This window comes from Myodes glareolus, chromosome 7 (assembly GCF_982192425.1).
Source record: "Myodes glareolus chromosome 7, mMyoGla1.1, whole genome shotgun sequence".
NCBI lineage: Eukaryota > Metazoa > Chordata > Mammalia > Rodentia > Cricetidae > Myodes > Myodes glareolus.
Window position 1 is genome coordinate 20,545,463 of NC_142032.1, and position 19,859 is coordinate 20,565,321.

The following is a 19,859-nucleotide window of genomic DNA, read 5'->3' on the forward strand; positions in this document are numbered from 1 at the left end:
CAACCCACACAGCTGTGCAGCACACAACCCACACAGCTGTGCAGCACACAACCCACACAGTTGTGCAGCACACAACCCACACAGCTGTGCACCACACAACCCACACAGCTGTGCAGCACACAACCCACACAGCTGTGCACCACACAACCCACACAGCTGTGCACCACACAACCCATACAGATGTGCAGCACACAACCCATACAGATGTGCAGCACACAACCCACACAGCTGTGCACCACACAACCCATACAGATGTGCAGCACATGACCCACACAACTGTGCAGCACACAACCCACACAACTGTGCAGCACACAACCCACACAGCTGTGCACCACACAACCCACACAGATGGGCATGACAGTGTGAGTGTGAGCCACTGTCGCTGGCTGAAATGATCAGACTTTGTGTAGCCTGTTCTGTAGGGCTTTTGGTTTTTGGCTTTTCGTTTTTTAATGGTTTTTTTTTTCCTTTAAACATGAGTATAGTTACCTTACATTGGGCCAATACAGATTAGAGGTGATAATAACCCATGTCACTCGTGGGGTCAAGGCCACTTTTCTGCTGTCTAAGAAATTGTATGCTGGTATCAAACACATGAGCCCGTTGTCTACGTCTGCCATAGTCAGCCCCAGCCTTGTCTCTCTGCCCAGTTTCTCCCTCTAATCCATCTTGGTCCTGCAGTTCCTGGCATAGATCAGGCCAGGTCAGACATCTGACCAAGTCTTGAGTCTGGTGGCCATCCTCCCCCATGCAAGTCACCTTCACTGTGCTCCACATGGACCCTCACGGTCCTCACCATGGGGCCTATACCCTTGTCATGGTCTCCTCTGGGAAGGACCTCCAAGACATATTTGAGGAGCAATGTGCAGGCTTTCATTCTGACTGCCACACTGAGGACAAAATGCACACTCCTCGCTCCTCCAACACCCCCCACCTCACACACAGTGCTTTACTATCTGCACGAGGACATTCCTGTCTGCATGGTTTTTTTTTAATACTGTATTCCCCTCCCTCTTATTATACATAGGATTCATTCATGCTCAGTGTGGGAAACTTTGCAAATATCAAAGTATAAAAATACACCACTTTCAATCCCACCACCTACCACATGTGCTGTCTGCCGTTCTATTTTTTTCCCCACGTCTCTCCGAAAATGTGTTCATCCTTCCTGCCCGGAGACTGTCTCTCCTTTAAATCTGAGACTGAATGACTTTATGTGAGGCCGCTTGGAAGGGCACCATTGCAGACTTCTGTGGAGTTCATGGGTGGGAGTGGGCAGAGGGGTAGGCACAGTAACATTACAGCTGCCGAGGCTAGCCCTCTGGAGTGGGTATCTTCCTGCCTCCTAGAGACAGGCCTCTTAAAGACTCTACTGCTATCTGCTGGCGAGCTGCTAGAGTAACCATATTGGTGGAGAGTCTTCTTGTGAGAGGCCTGTGGACCCGCAGAGCCCTGCTGAGTCTTGGCTAAGCTGCCCTCTGACCTTCCCTCTCTGTTGCCCTTTCTCCAGGGTCCTCTATGGCAACAAGATCACGGACCTGCCCCGCGGTGTGTTTGGAGGCCTATACACCCTCCAGCTGCTGTAAGAACAGTTCTGGGATGCCCTCCGGCTTCCCAGAGACACAGACCCCAGCTCTCTGCGATAGGTTGCAGATGCTGTCTGATGATATTCTTAGCTTTGGGGTTGGTAGAAGTTAGGGTCTGTTAATACAGCCCCAATGTTTGGCCTGGTAGTACCCAAGGGCGTCAGGTCAGATACCGAGGTGGGAAGTGGATGGTTCTTCAGGGAACAGCCCAAGAGAATTTGTCCCTGGGTCTTCACATTCCAGTTCTCCACAATCATCAAATTCTAGTCAGCAACTAACCCTGTAGCATCTTTAACACTGTGGTTTTTTTTCTGGAAGCTTCAGTTCATACCACACTTGGGGACAAGACTCATCTGAGCTAGGACATAAAGACAATCTGCCCCAGTGAGGTTAGGAGGTCAGAGGTGGAAACGGAGGTGGGCTCAGCGCTGTTTGTTAAGTCTCATGATTCAGAGGCTTGTGAGATGTGACTTGGGCTCCTGGGCTCTTGGGGAAAGGGCTGTCTCTTGTAGGGGTCCCCAGGTCAGCTCTGCCTCCTGGAATCAAGAGAATTCAGGTCAGGTCAGGAATTTAGACCTAGTTGATACTATATCAAAACACCCCTGTGTACGCATGGGGACCCCACAAGATCATGGGAAGGAGGAACCCCTCTGCCCCTGCACTCTTCTGCATCAATTCAGAGCCGTAGCCTGCAGACAGAGAAACTGAAAGCAGTGTGGGGTGGCCTGAGGCCAGTGTCCAGGGCCAGGATGGTGATGGTGCAGACTGTGTGAGGGTTAGACCTTGTCACTCTCTTACCCACAGCCTGTCTCTGCCCCCAGGCTTTTGAATGCCAACAAGATCAACTGCATCCGGCCCGACGCCTTCCAAGACCTGCAGAACCTCTCTCTGCTCTCCCTGTATGACAACAAGATCCAGAGTCTCGCCAAGGGCACCTTCACCTCCCTGCGGGCCATCCAGACGCTGTGAGCACCCCCTTTCCTCTTTCTCACTCCCCCAGCAGGGGAGCCTATGGTGGTTACAATCCTGGAGTCCACATAGCTGCCTTCCCTGGGCTACTGTGCACACTGAGGTGGCTTCCCACTGAGGACAGACATCTGCAGACTCTGGATAGACACACGATCCTGGGTCACATCCCAGTGAGGGATCTTTTTGACCGGGTGACTCTGGGACAAGTTCACTACTTTTCCCGGCCTTCCTTTTTTCTATCCATAAAATGAGGACATCTTCATAGAGTTAAGAGATTCATGGATCTTTATATATTGATAAGCTCACGGAAAAGCTGGCTAAATGCCAGCTGGAGTTTACTAATAGCAACAATAATAGTGTCTGTGGATTCTAAACCATGTTTCCATGTTGACAGCTCTATGTTCTCAGGGATGGCATGTCGTTTAATCAGCAATATGTTCGTTCATTCAGTAATAATGCATCTGGAGAGTGGTAATACTGAGTTAGCAGGAAAACAGGGAAGCAGAGAGCACTGAATCTAGTCAATGGTTGTGCTCCCTCGCTGTGGAGAGCTGTGCTCCTGCATTCCCTTCTCTATGGAGAGCTGTGTTCCCTTCTCTGTGGAGAGCTGTGCTCCCTCCCTGTGGAGAGCTGTGCTCCCTCCCTGTGGAGAGTTGTGCTCCCTCCCTGTAGAGAGCTGTGTTCCCTTCTTTGTGGAGAGCTATGCTCCCTCCCTGTAGAGAGATGTGCTCCCTCCCTGTGGAGAGTTACAAGCACAGCAGAAACAGGACAGTGAAGCCCCAAGTGGCTCATCACCAGCTTTAACTCCTCCCCAGTCTTGCCTGTCTCCACCTCCCCTTTTCCATGCCACCCAAACTGTTTGTAAGCAAATGCCAGTCATCATCTGTCCTCTGTTCCTGGCCTCTGAATCTCTGAAAGACAGAGATCCTTAAACAATGTGTCTACAAGGGTTGGGGGCTATAGTTCAGGGCCAAAGCGCTTGCCTCACATGCCTGGGGCCCAGGTTCTACCTTCAGCGCCACAAAACAAACAAAACCCGCAAGACTGTTAATGTGTCTAAAAATTTAATAACTAATTCTTTTATATCATCAAACATTTAAATCAGTGTTTGAACTCTGCCTGTCTCCTGTATGTTAGACAATTCTTCATTCTCTATTGGAATCGGGATTTGATGTGGCCTATACAATGGACTGGTGTGTTTAAGGCATCTTCATCTCCACCTGTGCATTGGCCTCTCCTGATGTGGCAGATGCCTCACATAAGCAACTGATGAGGGAAGACTTACTTTGGCTCAAACAGAGGCTCAAAACAGCTTATTTTGTTTCAGAGGGTTCACTGTTCAGCCCATGGCCACTTGGTCCTTGTGTGTAACTTCATTGGAGATGGGAGGATACGGCAGAGGAGCGCCTTCAGGATGGAGAAAGAGGGAGGGAGAGGAGGAGCAGGAAGAGGAGAAGAGGGAGAGACAGAAAGACAGAGAGAGAGAGAGAGGGAGAAAGAGAGAGAGAGAGAGAGAAAGAGAGAGAGAGAGAGAGAGAGAGAGGTGCTTAACTTGTCCTATTACCAATAAAGACGTGGGAGTCAAATATTGAGGTAAAACCTGATAGATCAGAGGAGCGGCAGAGGGGCAACCAGTTGACCTCTCCACACCTTCCAGATGGAAGAGATGGTGAAATCTCTAAGTCCCTCCCTACTCCTTCCTGTGCATCTTCTCTACCCATATTCCTGGCTTCTCTATAGCCAATGCTGGCTCTGCCCCAACTCAAGGCTGACTTTATGAATACAGTCTCTGGGTGTTGCGCCGTGACCTGCTATCCCTCAGCAAGAGAGAGAATGCCCTAGGAAGCTAGTGAAATGGTTCGGCAGGTAAAAGCACTGTCACCAAAACCGATGTCTTGAGTTCAGACCCTGGGGCCCACCTGGTAAGAGAGAACTGAGTCCTACAAGTTGTCCTTTGACCTCCACAGACATGTTATGACATATGTGCCCCTCCAAATAAATAAGTTTAGTTTTAAAATAAGCAGACACCCTCAGGAGACTCTCCCCAGTGACTCTTCCAGCCAGCATTGCCTCTTGCAGTTTTTAGCTCTCCCCCCAAAAAGTGGGGACCAACACTTCAGCACACAAGCCTGGGAATATTTCCCGTGGAAGTAAGGTGTCCTCCATTGCCTTTACTCCCTGTCATTCATTCATTGGTGACACTCCAGAATTTGCTCTGTCACATTGGAAAACAGCATCTCTGTGGGACCAAGTCACTAATTCCCCCTGGTCCCTCTATGTCCTTCTAGACCAGTGGTTCTCAACCTTCCTGATGCTGCGACCCTCTGATACAGTTCCCCATGCTGTGGTGACCCCAACCATAAAACTATTTTCACTGCTACTTCCTAACTGTAATTTTGCTACTGCTATGAATCGTAATGTAAATATCTGATATGCAGGATATCTGACATGCAATCTCTGTGCAAGGGTTGGTTTGACCTCCCAAAGGAGTTGTGACCACAGGTTGGGAACAACTGTTTTAGACTGAACATTGATCTAGGAGCTTGTTCAGGTTCAGGTTTGATTAGCTGACTGACAGATGGTTTCTTGGCAAGAGGATTTGGGAAGCATCAGGAATCTGTGTAGTTGCCTATTTTTTTTTTTTAATGAAGAAACCATTGACCTCCTTTGTGGTGATTAACTTCATTATCTACCTGACTGGATTTAGAATCGCCATGGAAACACACCACTAGATTTATCTACGAAGGCGTTTCCAGAAAGGTTTAGCTGAGATGGGAAGCCCCACCCTGAATGTGGCTGACGTTCATCTTTGCTTCTTTACTTCCGGTGACCCCAACTCTCTTTTGATCTTTCCACTGCCATACCGCCCCACCAGCATGGACGCTGTCTTTTCTTAGACCCATGGGTAGAAAGATGCCCGGTACTTAGTCACAGCAGGGAGACGAGCCACTAAATACATTCTCCGTGCCCACTAATGAATCAGGGTCCTGAAGGGGTGGTGCTGGGACTCAGTCTTCCACATTCTCTGCTGCTGCTGTGTTCTATCATTAATCAAGAGTACTCCCCACACAGAGAGGTCCACCTGCTACCTGCTTAAATTCAGCTTCTCTGCCCCCTCCCTCCTTCCTACTCACTGGGGTCTGGCTTCTGTGGTCGGGGTGGTCCCTGCTGGGGCTGCCTCAGTGTTAGGCAACATCTGTGTGAGTCTGAGCAGGTGCAGTTACAGCTGTGACACCCACTCTCTGGGGACTCTGCTCAGCAAGTCGATGTCAGCTACAAGGACAAACTCATTAAGCTCACACCTACACCTGCAGCCTGGCTCCTGTTAATTAATTTACTTACAGGCAGTGAGAGGAATAACCTATCCACGGGGAACTTCACTGAGCATGTGGAATTAGAGGTTATGGGAAGAGGTGGGTGAGATGGTTGTTTCCGGTGACTGGCAGCGTCTCTGGCAGAAGCCTGCTAAGGAGATGGGGGATGCAATGGAGGGACTCATGTTCTTGGTATGCATTATCTTGCTCAACAACAGTGACCCCATGGAGGCAGGGCCTACTGACTGTATTTTTATTCATAAGAAACTTGAGATAGAGGCAATCCTGAGACCTCCACAAGGTTGAACAATAACAAGCCCTATCATTTAAAAACCAGGTAACTTCCTTAATTGTACTTCAGCAGAACTGGCTCCAGGAATGGCTGCCAAGCAAAGCCAGACTGCCTTAAACACCTGCTCATATTAACAGAATCATGATTTGGAACAAGAGCAAAAGACGTGAGAACCTAAGCTATGGTCATCTCCTCTTCCTAGAGCCAGGGACAAGTCCACTACCCTGGCTGAGTGCAGAAGTAAATCCACCGTCCTGTGGGTTGCTTGATTGATCCACAGCACCCGTGTGTGAGCTGCAGAGCTGCATGTCTGGGTTTGCAGCAGTTTTGCTTCCCCTTCCCCCCCATGCAACAGCAAACAAAATGCTGCATGCTGAGGGTCCCGGCTGCTCACGAGGCTGGAGACCAAGAGTCAAACTCAGTCTGAGAAACAAATAGAGATGTTGACTCAAAATTCAAACTAACAAACCAATGTAGCTTCACGGAGGTTTGACTTTACAGGTCTAAAGTTTCTAAGCGAGTAGTTCAGGGACCAAATAAATCCACAAAGCTGCTCACAGTCCAGGGCTGGAAGGTTTTCACCAGGCTCCCTGGTCCCTTTACCCATTCCCAACACAGCCAACGGCAACCCCTGGGCAGTTTTCCAATCTGGGGACTGCCTATCTCTGGCCGTGTCATACAGTGGGCCGCCTTTCCTAACTGACCTCTTTCACGTAGCAGAATGTTTTGAGTTTTTTGCATCTTGTTGGGTATTTCATCCTTTACCCGACTGACAAGAAAACAGAGGCAGAGGAGTGGCTTTTGTTATTGACAGTAACATCCCAGGGTATCAGAGTGGCCAAGTCTTGTTCACCCCACCCGGCTGAAGTACATTTGGGTCCTTTCCCAAGAGCACTTCCGGGAAGTTGACTTACAGCTCCCCATCCGTCAGTGTTTTCATTTCTTTCGGGTCACTGGGGCACAGAGTGAGTTCACTGTTAGTCAAGAAGCTGAGCTGCCAGGGGCCCCCACAGTGGGGCCTTAGCACCGCGCCCTCCCTTCACCACAGTGTCATGTGACAAGGGTCCTATGCAGAGCCCTTACAACCTGGCTAACACTCTGCCTTGTCTTTCGTTTGAAATGATCTGATTACGACCATGCTGTGGGTATGAAATGAGGCCTCACTGTGGCTTTAAATCCAGAATTTCCTTAATGGTGAATGTGGTAGACCAGCGTCTGTCCCCAGAGACTCTCCCTGCCACTCCTTACACATGAAGAGCTGTCTGTCCTTCCACGGTCAGAGTGTTTGCTGCAGTCAGGTGTAGCCACAGGGGCACATGTATCCAGGTACGCCTTTAATACTGGAGAATGTCCTGCCCTCTACAGCTGCCTGTCACCTGAAATTGTTAGAGACATCCATTTGAGGCTGGGGCATTGCTCAGTGGTGGAGTACTCAGCTAGCTTTGCTCAAAGCCCCGGATGAGTTCTCTGGCACAGCACACACACACACACACACACACACACACACACACACACACACACAAATCCAGCTGATGTCAAAACTTAAGTTTGTATTAAAACCACTCACCCCATGTTCTACGTTGTTTTATACTCAAAAACCTCGCATGCTGCCACACCACCTAACCTGTCTCACTGATTGGAAAGGAGAGTCTGCCCAGGTCATGTACAGGGGAGCATCAATCCAGCAGACACATAGCGCTAGGGTGCAGGTGAGGGTGAGGGGAAGCTGGGAGGCCCCTGAGCAGCCCCCGAATCCTGCCTTGTTTCAAGTGGTCCAGTCTACCTGGCAAGTCAACATCACATCCTCTTGCTCACTGAGTGGGATGCAGAGGCAGGGAAGGGACCTGGAGGTAAGAAGAGCCAGGACTCAAAAAAGGCAAGGGGGGAAAAGCTGGGCCAATGCAGGCCCTGGTCAGCATCCCAAACCAGGGTCAAAGACTGGACATAGGAGGTGATGGACAGGAGAGAGGTCGTGCAAAGTATGGATTGAGCTGGGCACAGGCCCTGGACCAGGTCTCACTTAGGTTTTGAGAACTATGCAGTTCCTAGAAGGGGCTAGGCTGCGCTAATAAGCAATATGGCTTGGATGATGGCACTCAGATGGAGATGTGGCCCTGCCCTGACCCATGGCCCTCCACACCTAGTTCTATATTGTATATCCGAGTTCTAGCTCAAGGGTGACAGCTAGGACAGGGACAGGGAATGTTCATCCTGACAGCCCTCTGCAGACATGCCCAGTGGGACGGTGCCCAGACGGGTAAGCAGGCCTGCTGATGGCGTGGTTCAGGAGTGGTGGAGCTGCACAGGAGGGTGACTCAGTGGTTAGAAGTTGCTCATACTGCTCTCACAGAGGACTGGAGTTCAGTTTCCATCACCCCACCCCAGGCAACCCACACCACCTCCGACCTCCTCTGGTACCTGCACTCAAGCACATATAACCCCAGACATACACATGCATATAATTAAAATACTAAATCTTTAAAAATAGAACTGGCAGCTGGCTTGTTGGGGTAATATGAATAGTAGCAGCCACCACTGTGAGCTGCTCCCCACACTTTCACATCACCTGCTGGTGATACAGGCAGCTGGCAGGGAGCTGAATGGATCTCTAGAGTAGCTAGCAGGCTGTTTGCTATTCTTTCCTGGGGTGAGAGACTGCTAGAACCCTGACAAGGAAAGGCAATACTATTGCTTGGGGTGGCGTGGTGACTCTGGGTGCAGCTGCCATGAAGACAGACCCAGCCTCACCACCCTGGCCCCATTGCTCTTCAAGATGGCGGCTGTAGGCACTGGGCTGCCTGAGGCTGCAGGAGAGAAAGAGACCCAGACAGTGGCCATGGGGAGGCCCAGAGGCCAAGTTTGACTTGGCATTCTGTCACCTCAGCTTCTTCATCAGGTAGGAGCAGGATGGCCTGTCAGTCTCTCCATCCTCTCTCCGATGGGCTGGCAGAGGGATGCACACTGACAATTCTCTATGCCACATTTCTCTCATGGCTGGCTCTGTTCTACTTGAGGCCACCAGCACTGATTCAGCCCCAGGTGGCTACAAAGCCTTGCCTACATATGGGTCAGCGGCCCTGGTCTCTGACAGCCCATGTGTCCCTTTGGACAGGCATCTGGCCCAGAACCCTTTCATCTGTGACTGTAACCTCAAGTGGCTGGCGGACTTCTTACGGACCAATCCCATTGAGACAAGTGGGGCCCGCTGTGCCAGCCCCCGGCGCCTCGCCAACAAGCGCATTGGGCAGATCAAAAGCAAGAAGTTCCGCTGCTCAGGTAAGGGCCACACCTGTGTGTCTCCAGTGGGCTTGGGGACCCACAATGTGTCCCGGTGGCCTTAACGAAGAAGTCCTCAGGCACTTTTGAGCTGGCTGGTTGGAGCTTGGATGGGATGGCTCCTCTGCCTTGCCCCTGACTTAGCTACAGCCTGGGGGAAGTAGGCCTGCTGGAGCCGTGGAGGGAGACCTCTGCTCCCAGGTCAGCTCTAATGTGACACTGTGTCCAAGGAAGCATCTCAGTGAGGTAGGCGACTCCTCCAGACCTGAGATGGAGAAGTGGCCTAGGAGATGCAGCCCACTTGGCGTCTGTCACTGGGCAGTTTGGATCAGCTTCCGAGCCTGGGCTTTGGTTCAGGATCCTAGTGTCACCCAGGATCAATCCTATCCACAGGGTCAGCACAGTGACTGCCTGTGTTGTGCAAGCGGAAGGTTTAGGGGTGCTGCTCAGCACTGACCTGGGGACATGTGTGCTCTGGAATAAGGCCTTCTACACATAGAGGTGGGCTAGGCAAAGGCAGTTCCATGCAGGGACCCAGTTGCGTTCCTGGGGTGCCTTCCATGGGGAATGGGGCTGACCTGGCTGATTCTATATTCTGGTGCATTTGCTTCTCTCCCCAGCCAAAGAGCAGTACTTCATTCCAGGTAGGAGAGTGGGAGACAATGTCCAGCTGGGGGTAGGGGCGGAGATGGTGGCTGTGGAGGGAAGGCTGTGCAGGTGGGGGCTTGGGGGCCGTCGAATGCTTGGAGCCCACTCAGACCCTTAGCCCTGCCACCCTCTCACTAGGGACGGAGGATTACCACCTGAACAGTGAGTGTACCAGCGATGTGGCCTGTCCCCACAAGTGCCGCTGTGAGGCCAGCGTGGTGGAGTGTTCCAGCCTGAAGCTCTCCAAGATACCCGAGCGCATCCCGCAGTCCACAGCTGAGCTGTGAGTGCCTGATCCGCCCACCCTCCCCCCGACCGGGCATCCACTGACCCGCCTGGGTCTGGTCTACTTAGGGCTCCTCTCCAAACCAGCTCTGTGTGGGGGATCATGGGAGACACTGGCTTGGAGCATGCCGGCTGACAGCTTTGGCAAGATGTAACCCTCATCCATGACCCCTACTCCTGCTTCCCCACCTCCTTGACGAGTCTTTGACATCTAGGACTGGTCACCAGCCTGAACCATGAGTGGCTTTCTTAGGGATGATTCTTTAGGGAGACATGAATCATTGTCTCAAACTGAGGTTGAAGTCACCCCTCAGCTACTGTTTTCCTTTATCTAACTGTATGAATGTGTGTGCCTGTGTCTGTCTGCAGATGCAAAATTCTACACACATTTGTCTTTTATGTAAGCAAATCTTTATTACTTTTGTTCCACTTGTCTGTTAGTGTGTGTGTGTGCGTGTGTGTGTGCCTGTGTGTGTGTGTGTTCATGCCAAAGAACCCGTGTGATCAGAAGCCAGCTTTGGGGAGACAGTTCTCTCCTATCATGTAGAAGAGGACAGGACTCCAACATTCCGAGCTGGTGGCAGGCACCTCTGCCACTAAAACCCTGTGCTGTGCTTTCATTGCATTTTGTTTAAGACAGGGTTTCTCTGTGTAGCTCTGGCTGTCCTGGAACTCACTCTGTAGACCAGGTTGTCCTCAAACTCAGAGATTCGCCTGCCTCTGCCTCCCGAGTACTGGGATTACAGGTGTGCAACACCACCACCTGGCTCCTTCATGACATTTTTAATGTTAAAAATATACCTTATTCGCTGCCCCTCTTTTGCCCAGTGCCAGGTCCAGCTTTCTTTTGAAATGATTTCAGTCAGCCTACTTTGCACCCCATAATCTCAAAGTGAAAGGCATAGTTAGGTCGACCCTATATGTGTGTGTTTGTTCCATTGCTTGTCTTTTACAGACGATTGAACAACAATGAGATCTCTATCCTAGAGGCCACGGGGCTGTTTAAGAAGCTCTCACACCTGAAGAAAATGTGAGTTTCCCATTGGTGGGATGGTGCCCATCAAGATGCTGGCATGGAATAGGAAGAAAAAGGCTAGGGTGCAGAGCACCCCTGGGTGCAGGGAACCCACCATTCTCCCATCTTTCCTCTCCCAGTAACCTGAGCAACAACAAGGTGTCAGAAATTGAAGACGGGACGTTCGAAGGTGCCTCCTCTGTCAGTGAGCTGCACTTGACCGCCAACCAGCTGGAGTCCATCAGAAGTGGCATGTTCCGTGGTCTAGATGGCTTACGGACCCTGTGAGTGGGTGGAGCTAGAGGCACCAAGACAAGGCACAGTATGGGCCTCTGAACTAAAGAGAATTAGCCTACTCCTAGTCCCATTGGCAGGAGAGTGGGACCCCTGACGAACCTGGCTGATAGGACAGATGATCTCATGGCCGTAACTGTCGTGAGGCCCATCCTCTCGTTCTTGGGATGTGGGCTGGCCCCTGGTAAGGGGGCAAAGTGATTGGAACCCCCGCCATCAGGGCCCTGTGGTCAAGGCTTCTGGGATACAGGTGGCACATGTTTCGAAGTGGCCAGAACAACCACAAGCTGGGTGGCTAGCTGTGAGGGGATCCTGCCAGGGTGACTTGGTATGTGTAGATGTCAGAGCAGAGATGTCCACCATCCCTCGAAATTCTGGACTGTGACTTGGAGCCAGCCAGAGCGCTCCAGGCCCTGGGAATCCATTAGGATCTTATGGTCATCACCCTCCATGACCACTGCAGGGAGCTCCCTCCAGGCAGTGCTGGCTCGTCAGTGTCCAGGGGAGAGGCCACATTCCTGTTGGTCTCCACAGATGTCCCTGTGTATGCTGTCCATCTCAGAGCCACCTGCGGCTGTGGGACACACTCCATTCCAACTCATCTTAGCTGCCGATGGGTAGTGACTGCCGTTCTGGAGATGCAGCTCTCAGAGCCACCTGCCTGGGTTGAAGTCCCTGTCATGCATGCAGCATAGTTAGCTCTGTCTTCTGGTGCTGGTATCTTGTAAATGCATGTGGGACACTGGGGAGTTTCGGGAAAGCGGGGCCAGTCGAACGCTCTTTCTCAGCTCAGTCTTTCCCTGTGAGCAGAGCATGGCTGTATTTCCAGTCTGCTCCTGTTTGGCTAGTCCCCTCCCTCTTATATCTGCCCAGTTCCTCTCGGGTCCTGGGAGAGACTGAACCAGTCACTTGTGTTCTTTCTGAGGGAGGCTCAGAGAGGAGAGGGACCTAGGAAGGGTCAGTGTGGGGACGGGGCAGCAAAAACTCAGGAGGGACTGTGAAGTGTCTAGACCCTCAGTACCACCCACAAATGACCAGAGTCACAGGTGTGGGTAGCTGCCCTTCTCATGCTTTATATACATATATTTTTATACTTACAAACATATATGTGCACACACATGGGTCACTATAGCTACATCTATATAACCCTCATGATGGTCTTTGCCACACACACGGCCAGTTTCTCCAAAAATCATCACCATTCTCTCTATTATTAATATTATTAGCATAGTAAGAGCATCTAGTCAGCAGCGGGAAGTGGCACACACCTTTATCCCAGAACTCTTGAGGCAGAGGCAGGTGGATCTCTCTGAGTTCAAGACCAGCCTGGTCTACGGAGTGAGTTCCAGTACAACCAGGGCTATGCCAACAAACCCTGTCTCAAAGCAAAGCAAAGCAAAGCAAAGCAAAACAAAACAAAACAAAACAAAAACATCTATCTAATTGCAGGACGAGAGAGAGAGAGAGAGAGAGAGAGAGAGAGAGCTCAGTGGTTAAAAGCATGCATTGCTCTTGCAGAGGACCAGAGTTTGATTCCTAGTACCCATAACAATAGCTCACAACCACCTGTAACTCCAGTTCTGGGGGATCCAGCAATTTCTTTTGGCCTCTATAAACAGTTGCACATGTGGTACAAATAAATTTATGCAGGCAAACACACATACACACGTTTCTTAAAAAAGAACATCTGACATAAGATACAACTCCTTAGCAAATTTTTTTTCCTTAGCAAAATTTTAAGTACATATATGATATTGTTTGCTAATGGTGATACACTGCACTGAAATTTTATAATTGAAATTATATATATCACAATGTATAATATATAAACACATATGTATGCTATACACCAGAATTTTTAGGCACTATTTATTCTGTATAACTGAAATTATACATATATACATATCACAATGAATAATATATAAACACATATGTATATATATATATATGTAAAATTTCCTTCTCCTTCTCCTTTTCCTCTTCTTCCTCAGCAGGGTCTCCCTGTGTAACAAGTTAATCTTGAATTTGTGATCCTCTTGCCTAGGTCTCCCAAGTTCAGTGACTATAGGCTTATGCCACCATTCCCAGCTCCCAGATATGTTTTAATAGCACCCTGCAATAAATTTTGTTTAATTACCTGCTTTTTCCTCCAATATGGACCCTTCCATATATCACAGAATTTCTCTAAAACATAATTATCTGTAATTACCACTCAGGTTGTTTTGCATTCTATATTTTGAGAAAAGCTGTGATCACCAGCTTTGTCCCGAATCTGTGCGCCTCCCCGAGTATTCCTGCGATGAAGTCCTCAAAGTGGACCGGCCGACGGCAGCAGAAGGAAAGGCCTCTGTAGACAGCCTGAGAGGCAGCTTACCAGAGGTCTTACCAGCGCGTGTGGAAGTGCCCATCTTCCCGCTCTCGCCTATGCTGGCCATATTATGACCGCATTATGACCATTATGTTTTGATTTCTTCTCCAATCCGACAGGCAGAAACTTGGTGTTATTTGGGTGTCCTTGACTCCTGGTTAGTCAATCTGACTTGCTCCGAGGGTATTCACAGTCCCTTGAAATGTCCCTTGCAATCGCCTGTCCTGTGCTGGCTTGCTTTCCGCTTTCATTTTTGGTTGGGGATGGGAATTAAAGGGGTCTTAGACAGTGAAAAATGGGGATGAGGCGTTGTTCCAGATAGCAATGAGGAAGACAGATGCCTGAGAATGACATGCTAGCAGGGCCAGGTGTGGCTGTCCATTGGCCACAGGGGTCCCAGCAGGTGTCAATCTGAGGAGATGATCTGAGGCTAAGGGACACCCTCTGAGGGGTTCTCCATCTTCTCTCGTCACTCCCTCCCCGCAGGATGCTCAGGAACAACCGCATCAGCTGCATCCACAATGACAGCTTCACGGGACTGCGCAACGTGCGGCTCCTGTCACTGTACGACAATCACATCACCACCATCTCCCCTGGAGCCTTCGACACCCTTCAGGCCTTGTCCACACTGTAAGTCTCAGCCTTGGAGGACAGGCAGGTTGGTGGCTTTGGCCGGGAGAGCCTACTTACCATCCTAGGTGGGGATCTTCTCGGGTCTTACATTTGAAGACTCCTTTGTGGAGGCATGGGTCCTTCTTGTTCCTTCCATTGCTAGTTCTGTCTCTGTCCTAGAAGTTGGTCACCTAGGAGGTTATTAGCTGTCTGTGCAGGAGCATAGATCGCTGTGTGACCAGGAGAGAACCCTACCAGGTTCACTGAGATTGGCAAAGTGCCCTCATGACCACATTCCCCACCTCTTCCAGAAACCTCCTGGCCAACCCATTCAACTGTAACTGCCAGCTAGCCTGGCTGGGTGACTGGCTTCGGAAGAGAAAGATTGTGACGGGGAACCCGCGCTGCCAGAACCCCGACTTCCTGCGGCAAATTCCCCTGCAGGATGTGGCCTTCCCTGACTTCAGGTGTGAAGAAGGTAACGTGTGGGCATCCATCAGGGAGAGAATGGGGCTGACCAGAGAGCTGGGCAGGCAGCACCCTACTGGCCTCTGCAGAGGGAAGAGGAGCCGCTGACGCCTGGAGCTGCTCTGTGTAGTCAACAAAGGGGAGGGGGATGGAAGAAGGAAATAAACATGACTTCTTATCCCATCACATAAAGAGAAATACAGTAACTCCTCAGTATTTTTTCCCTTGTGGAAATGTGTTTAGCCAAGACACCAGCTCCAGGGGCCTGGGGCCACCATGTCTTTCAGAGCAGGAATCGCCTGAGTCTGATTCCCTGCTTGCCAAAGACTTGGTCATCCTGGTCCCCTGAGCTCCTCGTCTCTCTGTGTCCATAGTCGTCTGGCCCTTCCAGCAGATGTAGCTTTTCCTTCAGTTCTTTCCAAACACCACACACCGAGGCTCCTGTTGGAAGCAGATTTTTCCTGGGCTAACCAGCAACGATGCCCCTCCATTGCCCCGTTCTTAGGAGTCTCAGCATGTCCTGCTATGGGGGCTTTTCTCTGGCTGGTATCAGCTCTCAGACCCCTCTGCTGCTGAACACTGGAGACGGGTCCCTGGTCTCCATACCTTTACCATTCCTGCCGTTCAGATTGTACCTCTGCTCTGGAGTCACCCCAAACAGGCCGTGTAGATATGAGGGAAAGACAAAGGAACACTCCAGTTTTCACAGCAAGAAAGACAGCTCCGGTGTTTTTCTGAAGAAAATCAGTAGATTTTTCTAAGAATAATTTTGTTTTCTTTTAAAATTTAAAATTAAAAAAAAATCTCAAGCCAGACTGGGACCATGTAGCTGAGACAGGAGTTCAAGGCCAACCAGGGCTCCACAGCAAGACCCTGACAAAAAAGAAAGAAAGGAAGGAAGGAAGTCTCTGTACGATTTACATCCCCCACTCTCCCCCCCCATTTGCTCACATGCTCATTTTATGGCTTGAATGTTTTTGTTTGCTTGTTATTTTTTTTTAAATCCAACCTCACATCTTGATTATAATCTCTTGCCACTCACTGGCCTTGAAAACTTTGTGGTTTTTGTTTGTTTGTTTGGTTTGTTGGTTTTGGATTTTGGAGACAGGATTTCTCTGGGTTGCTCTGGCTGTCCTGGAACTCACTCTAGAGACCAGGCTGGCCTTGAACTCACAGAGATCTGCCTGCCTCTGCCACCGGAGTGCTGGGATAAAAGGTGTGAGCCACCATCTCCCATCAAAAACATTGTTTTACTTAGGAAACAGTCTGTTTGGGGCTGGGGATGTGGATCACTTGCCTTTCAAACATGACGACCTGACTTTCACTCCCAGAACCCATGTTAAAAGAAAAAAGCCATATATGGAGGTGTGGGAGGTTAGCTAGGAAGGCAGAGATGGGAGGACCTCTGGGGCTCCCTGGCTAGCCAGCCCAGTCCTCCTAAAAGTCACAGGAATGATATTCAAGGTCATTCTCTGGCCTCCACATGCATGCCTGCCCCCAGTCTTACTTCTGAAGACTTCTTGAGGGGAGGCATAGGTCCTTCTTGTTCTTTCACTGCTAGCTCTGTCTCTGGTCCTAGAAGTTGGTTATTAGCTGTTCAGGAGCATCTGATAGATGTGTGGCCGGGAGAGAACCCCGCCAGGTTCACTGAGACTAGCAAAGTATCTTCATGACCACATTCCATATCTCTTCGAGAAAACTCCTGGCCAACCCATTCAGCATTCAGGTGCATGTTTGTATACACACACACACACACACACACACACACACACACACACACACACTTACATAGATAATGCACCATTATTCCTTGAAAACAAGAAATAACAGCCCAAGGGATAGAAAAATCACCCCTATACCCCCCCATCCCCAGCGTGGGGCAGCCTTTGTGGGCGTTCTGCAGTGCTGTTTTTCAGACCCCTACTGTGAGCTTGTGAGGACACACTCAGGATTTTCAGGTCCCCTGCAAAAGCCTTTCACCACAAACCATCCTGCCCTAGATGAGCACTGAGCCAGCCCCTTGTCATTTAACAGCCTTCCTCAGTGGCAATTTCGCACTGTGCTCCCAGGAGCGCCAACATAGGTAACTCCTTCTGTTCAGATGTGATGGTCCCAGGCCGGGCAGTGGTGGCGCACACCTTTAATCTCAGCACTCGGGAGGCAGAGGCAGGCGGATCTCTTTGAGTTTGAGGCCAACCTGGTCTACAAGAGTTAGTTTCAGGACAGGTTCCAAAGCTACAGAGAAACCCTGTCTCGGAAAACAAAGCAAAACAAAACAAAACAAATGTGATGCTCCCTTTTGGACAACTTCCTAGGAGGGGAAAGCGTTTGAACATTTCTTTGAGTGTTTGCTGCTATGAGGCGGTGGGGCCCAGTGGCCAGGAGAACAGCTTCCAGAGGCTGTCAGCCTGGAGCCCTGTCCCAGGGCTGCCTTCAAGACTAGGGGACTTTGCATAGTTGTGACCACTCTGGATTGAGTTCTACCGTGTCTAAAAGGTGTCCACGCTAGTGCATCTGCTTGAGGGTGTTTTGAGGACTCAGTGAGTTCTTTGCAATGCCATGTCTGAATGCGGTAAGCTCCTATAACCGAGTCACTGTTGGCAGAGGGTACATGCTGTCGTTTCGTGGTCTCAACAACTCTGACCACAACCATTGGCTCTTCTGCACCCCATTATTAGAAAGGAAGACATCAGAGGGCTCTTTGCTGGAGAAACGAATGATGGATGAAGGGCTTACTGGTCTGCATCTGCCAGGCTTGGGCCTCACCCTAAGAGGCCTCATCAGCTTGAGGAAAAGTCATTCATCCTGCCCAGATCTCAGTGAAATAGAAAACTATTCGCCCTCTGCACCCACCGGATGCTGGAGTGGGCTAGCTGCTGCACTGAGTGCTGAGCCTGACCAGTGCATCCTGAGGGGTGACGGGGCACCCTTTGCTGTGTCACCAAGGGGAGCATGCTCCCCACAGTGCCAGGGAGTGTCCGGTGCTCAAGAAGTAGTAGTTGTGTCCCCCTCCTCTGGGACCACCTTTGGTCTGAGGTGGGAGAGATTACCTGGATCTGTTTTAACCTGGAAACTTTCCAAGAAGCCTTTGTTTCTGGCGTTAGCCAATAGAGAAAAATGTAGCCGGGCAGTGGTGGCCCACGCCTTTAATCCCAGCACTCAAGAGGCAGAGGCAAGCAGATCTCTGTGAGTTCGAGGCCAGCCTGGTCTACAAGAGCTAGTTCCAGGACAGGCTCCAAAGCTACAGAGCAACCCTGTCTCGAAACAACCCCCCCCCCCCCAAAAGAGAAAAGTGTGGCCAAGGCTGTATTAACCCGGCCCCTGACTGACCAGGATGTCACACCTTCCTTCCCAGGTCAGGAGGAGGTGGGATGCCTGCCCCGCCCACAGTGCCCCCAGGAGTGTGCCTGCCTGGACACCGTGGTCCGGTGCAGCAACAAACACCTCCAGGCGCTGCCCAAGGGCATCCCCAAGAACGTCACAGAACTGTGAGTAGCCCCAGACTTGCAATCTCTTGGCCTGTGAAACAGGATCCATGGGACCTGGCGGTGGGAGGAGACGCTGCAGCGTAGCCCAGAAAGGCTCCAGCATGGCTTCCACCTTTCCCAGTCCCTTCTCTATAGTTACCTCCTGACAAATGCATGGGAAGGGCTCTGCTTTCAAAAAATGACATTGCTGTCCCCGCTTCACAATGTTTATGGGGAAGACATTGTTAAGGTCTACGGATGCAATGTTCCTTACGTGAGTCAAGCTTGGTCTCCACAACAAATCCCTTTTTGGCTAGAGATGTTTCCTCTTTGAACCATCACAAATAGCACCTAAGTGTAGATCCTTTAGTGACGCTTTTACTCCAGAGGCACTGGGTGCACAGGACTTGTGCTGCCTTGGCCTAGTGGCCTCTCAAGAAAAGCTGTGTCCCTTTCACTCTCTTGCCAGCTGCCTGCAAAGGTGGCTTGGCCCTCGCGTCCCCGACGCCAACATTCAGCGTGGCGCCGCCCAGATTCACAGCTCACGGTGTCGCAGCTCCTAGGTGGATGGAAATGCCTGTGCCAGGGGCTCATGCTGCTGTGTTCTCTCCTCAGCTATTTGGATGGCAACCAGTTCACACTGGTTCCCGGACAGCTGGCTACCTTCAAGTACCTGCAGCTTGTGTGAGTATCCAGGAGCTTTGAGGATCCCAGGCCTGCCTCTGTGATCAGGAGGACCACTGGCATCCAACCACCACAGTTCCTCTTTTCCAGGCATCTCCCATTTGTGGGCAGATGCTGCTAAGGAATTCTGCCTGCTCCCCTATTCATTCTTCAGGGGACACCTATGCCCGGGAGCTGTTTTGCCATCTGGTGGCCATATCTAGGAATTGCATCCTTTCTGGTCTCCATGAGCTGGGCCTACTGCTCTGACCACACCATCTCCCCAAACCTCCCTGTAGGCTGGTGATTATTATTGCTCTGAGTGATCTCTGCAAGGAGCCAGGGACAATAGAGGATGATAAAGAGTCTTTCAGTTCAATCCCTATCCCCAAACCAACTATGAAACAAGGCAGTTATCAGTTCACATACTATTTATTCTTAACTTGCTTTGTTATCACTGCCTTCCACCCCTTCCAAAGAGTACTCAGAATAAACCTCTGGATAATAAGATCAACTCCTCTTATCTTCCCAGTGTAATTAGTACCTCACCTCCATTGTTTTGGTCTAGGTATTAGCCAAAGATTATCCAAAAAGTCCAGAGC

At 50.5% G+C, this 19,859-nt stretch overlaps 1 protein-coding gene across 1 annotated transcript in view; it reads left to right on the forward strand.

Moving 5' to 3' along the window:
• Positions 1 to 19,859, forward strand: part of Slit1 (slit guidance ligand 1) — a 154,423-nt gene that overhangs the window by 101,508 nt on the left and 33,056 nt on the right. The window contains exons 12-22 of the mRNA XM_048452878.3: positions 1,511 to 1,582; positions 2,408 to 2,551; positions 9,274 to 9,437; positions 10,058 to 10,081; positions 10,224 to 10,368; positions 11,326 to 11,400; positions 11,526 to 11,669; positions 14,534 to 14,677; positions 14,971 to 15,137; positions 18,483 to 18,615; positions 19,210 to 19,278. Coding sequence (XP_048308835.3) covers positions 1,511 to 1,582; positions 2,408 to 2,551; positions 9,274 to 9,437; positions 10,058 to 10,081; positions 10,224 to 10,368; positions 11,326 to 11,400; positions 11,526 to 11,669; positions 14,534 to 14,677; positions 14,971 to 15,137; positions 18,483 to 18,615; positions 19,210 to 19,278 — 1,281 coding nt within the window. The remainder of the gene's footprint in view (positions 1 to 1,510; positions 1,583 to 2,407; positions 2,552 to 9,273; positions 9,438 to 10,057; positions 10,082 to 10,223; positions 10,369 to 11,325; positions 11,401 to 11,525; positions 11,670 to 14,533; positions 14,678 to 14,970; positions 15,138 to 18,482; positions 18,616 to 19,209; positions 19,279 to 19,859) is intronic.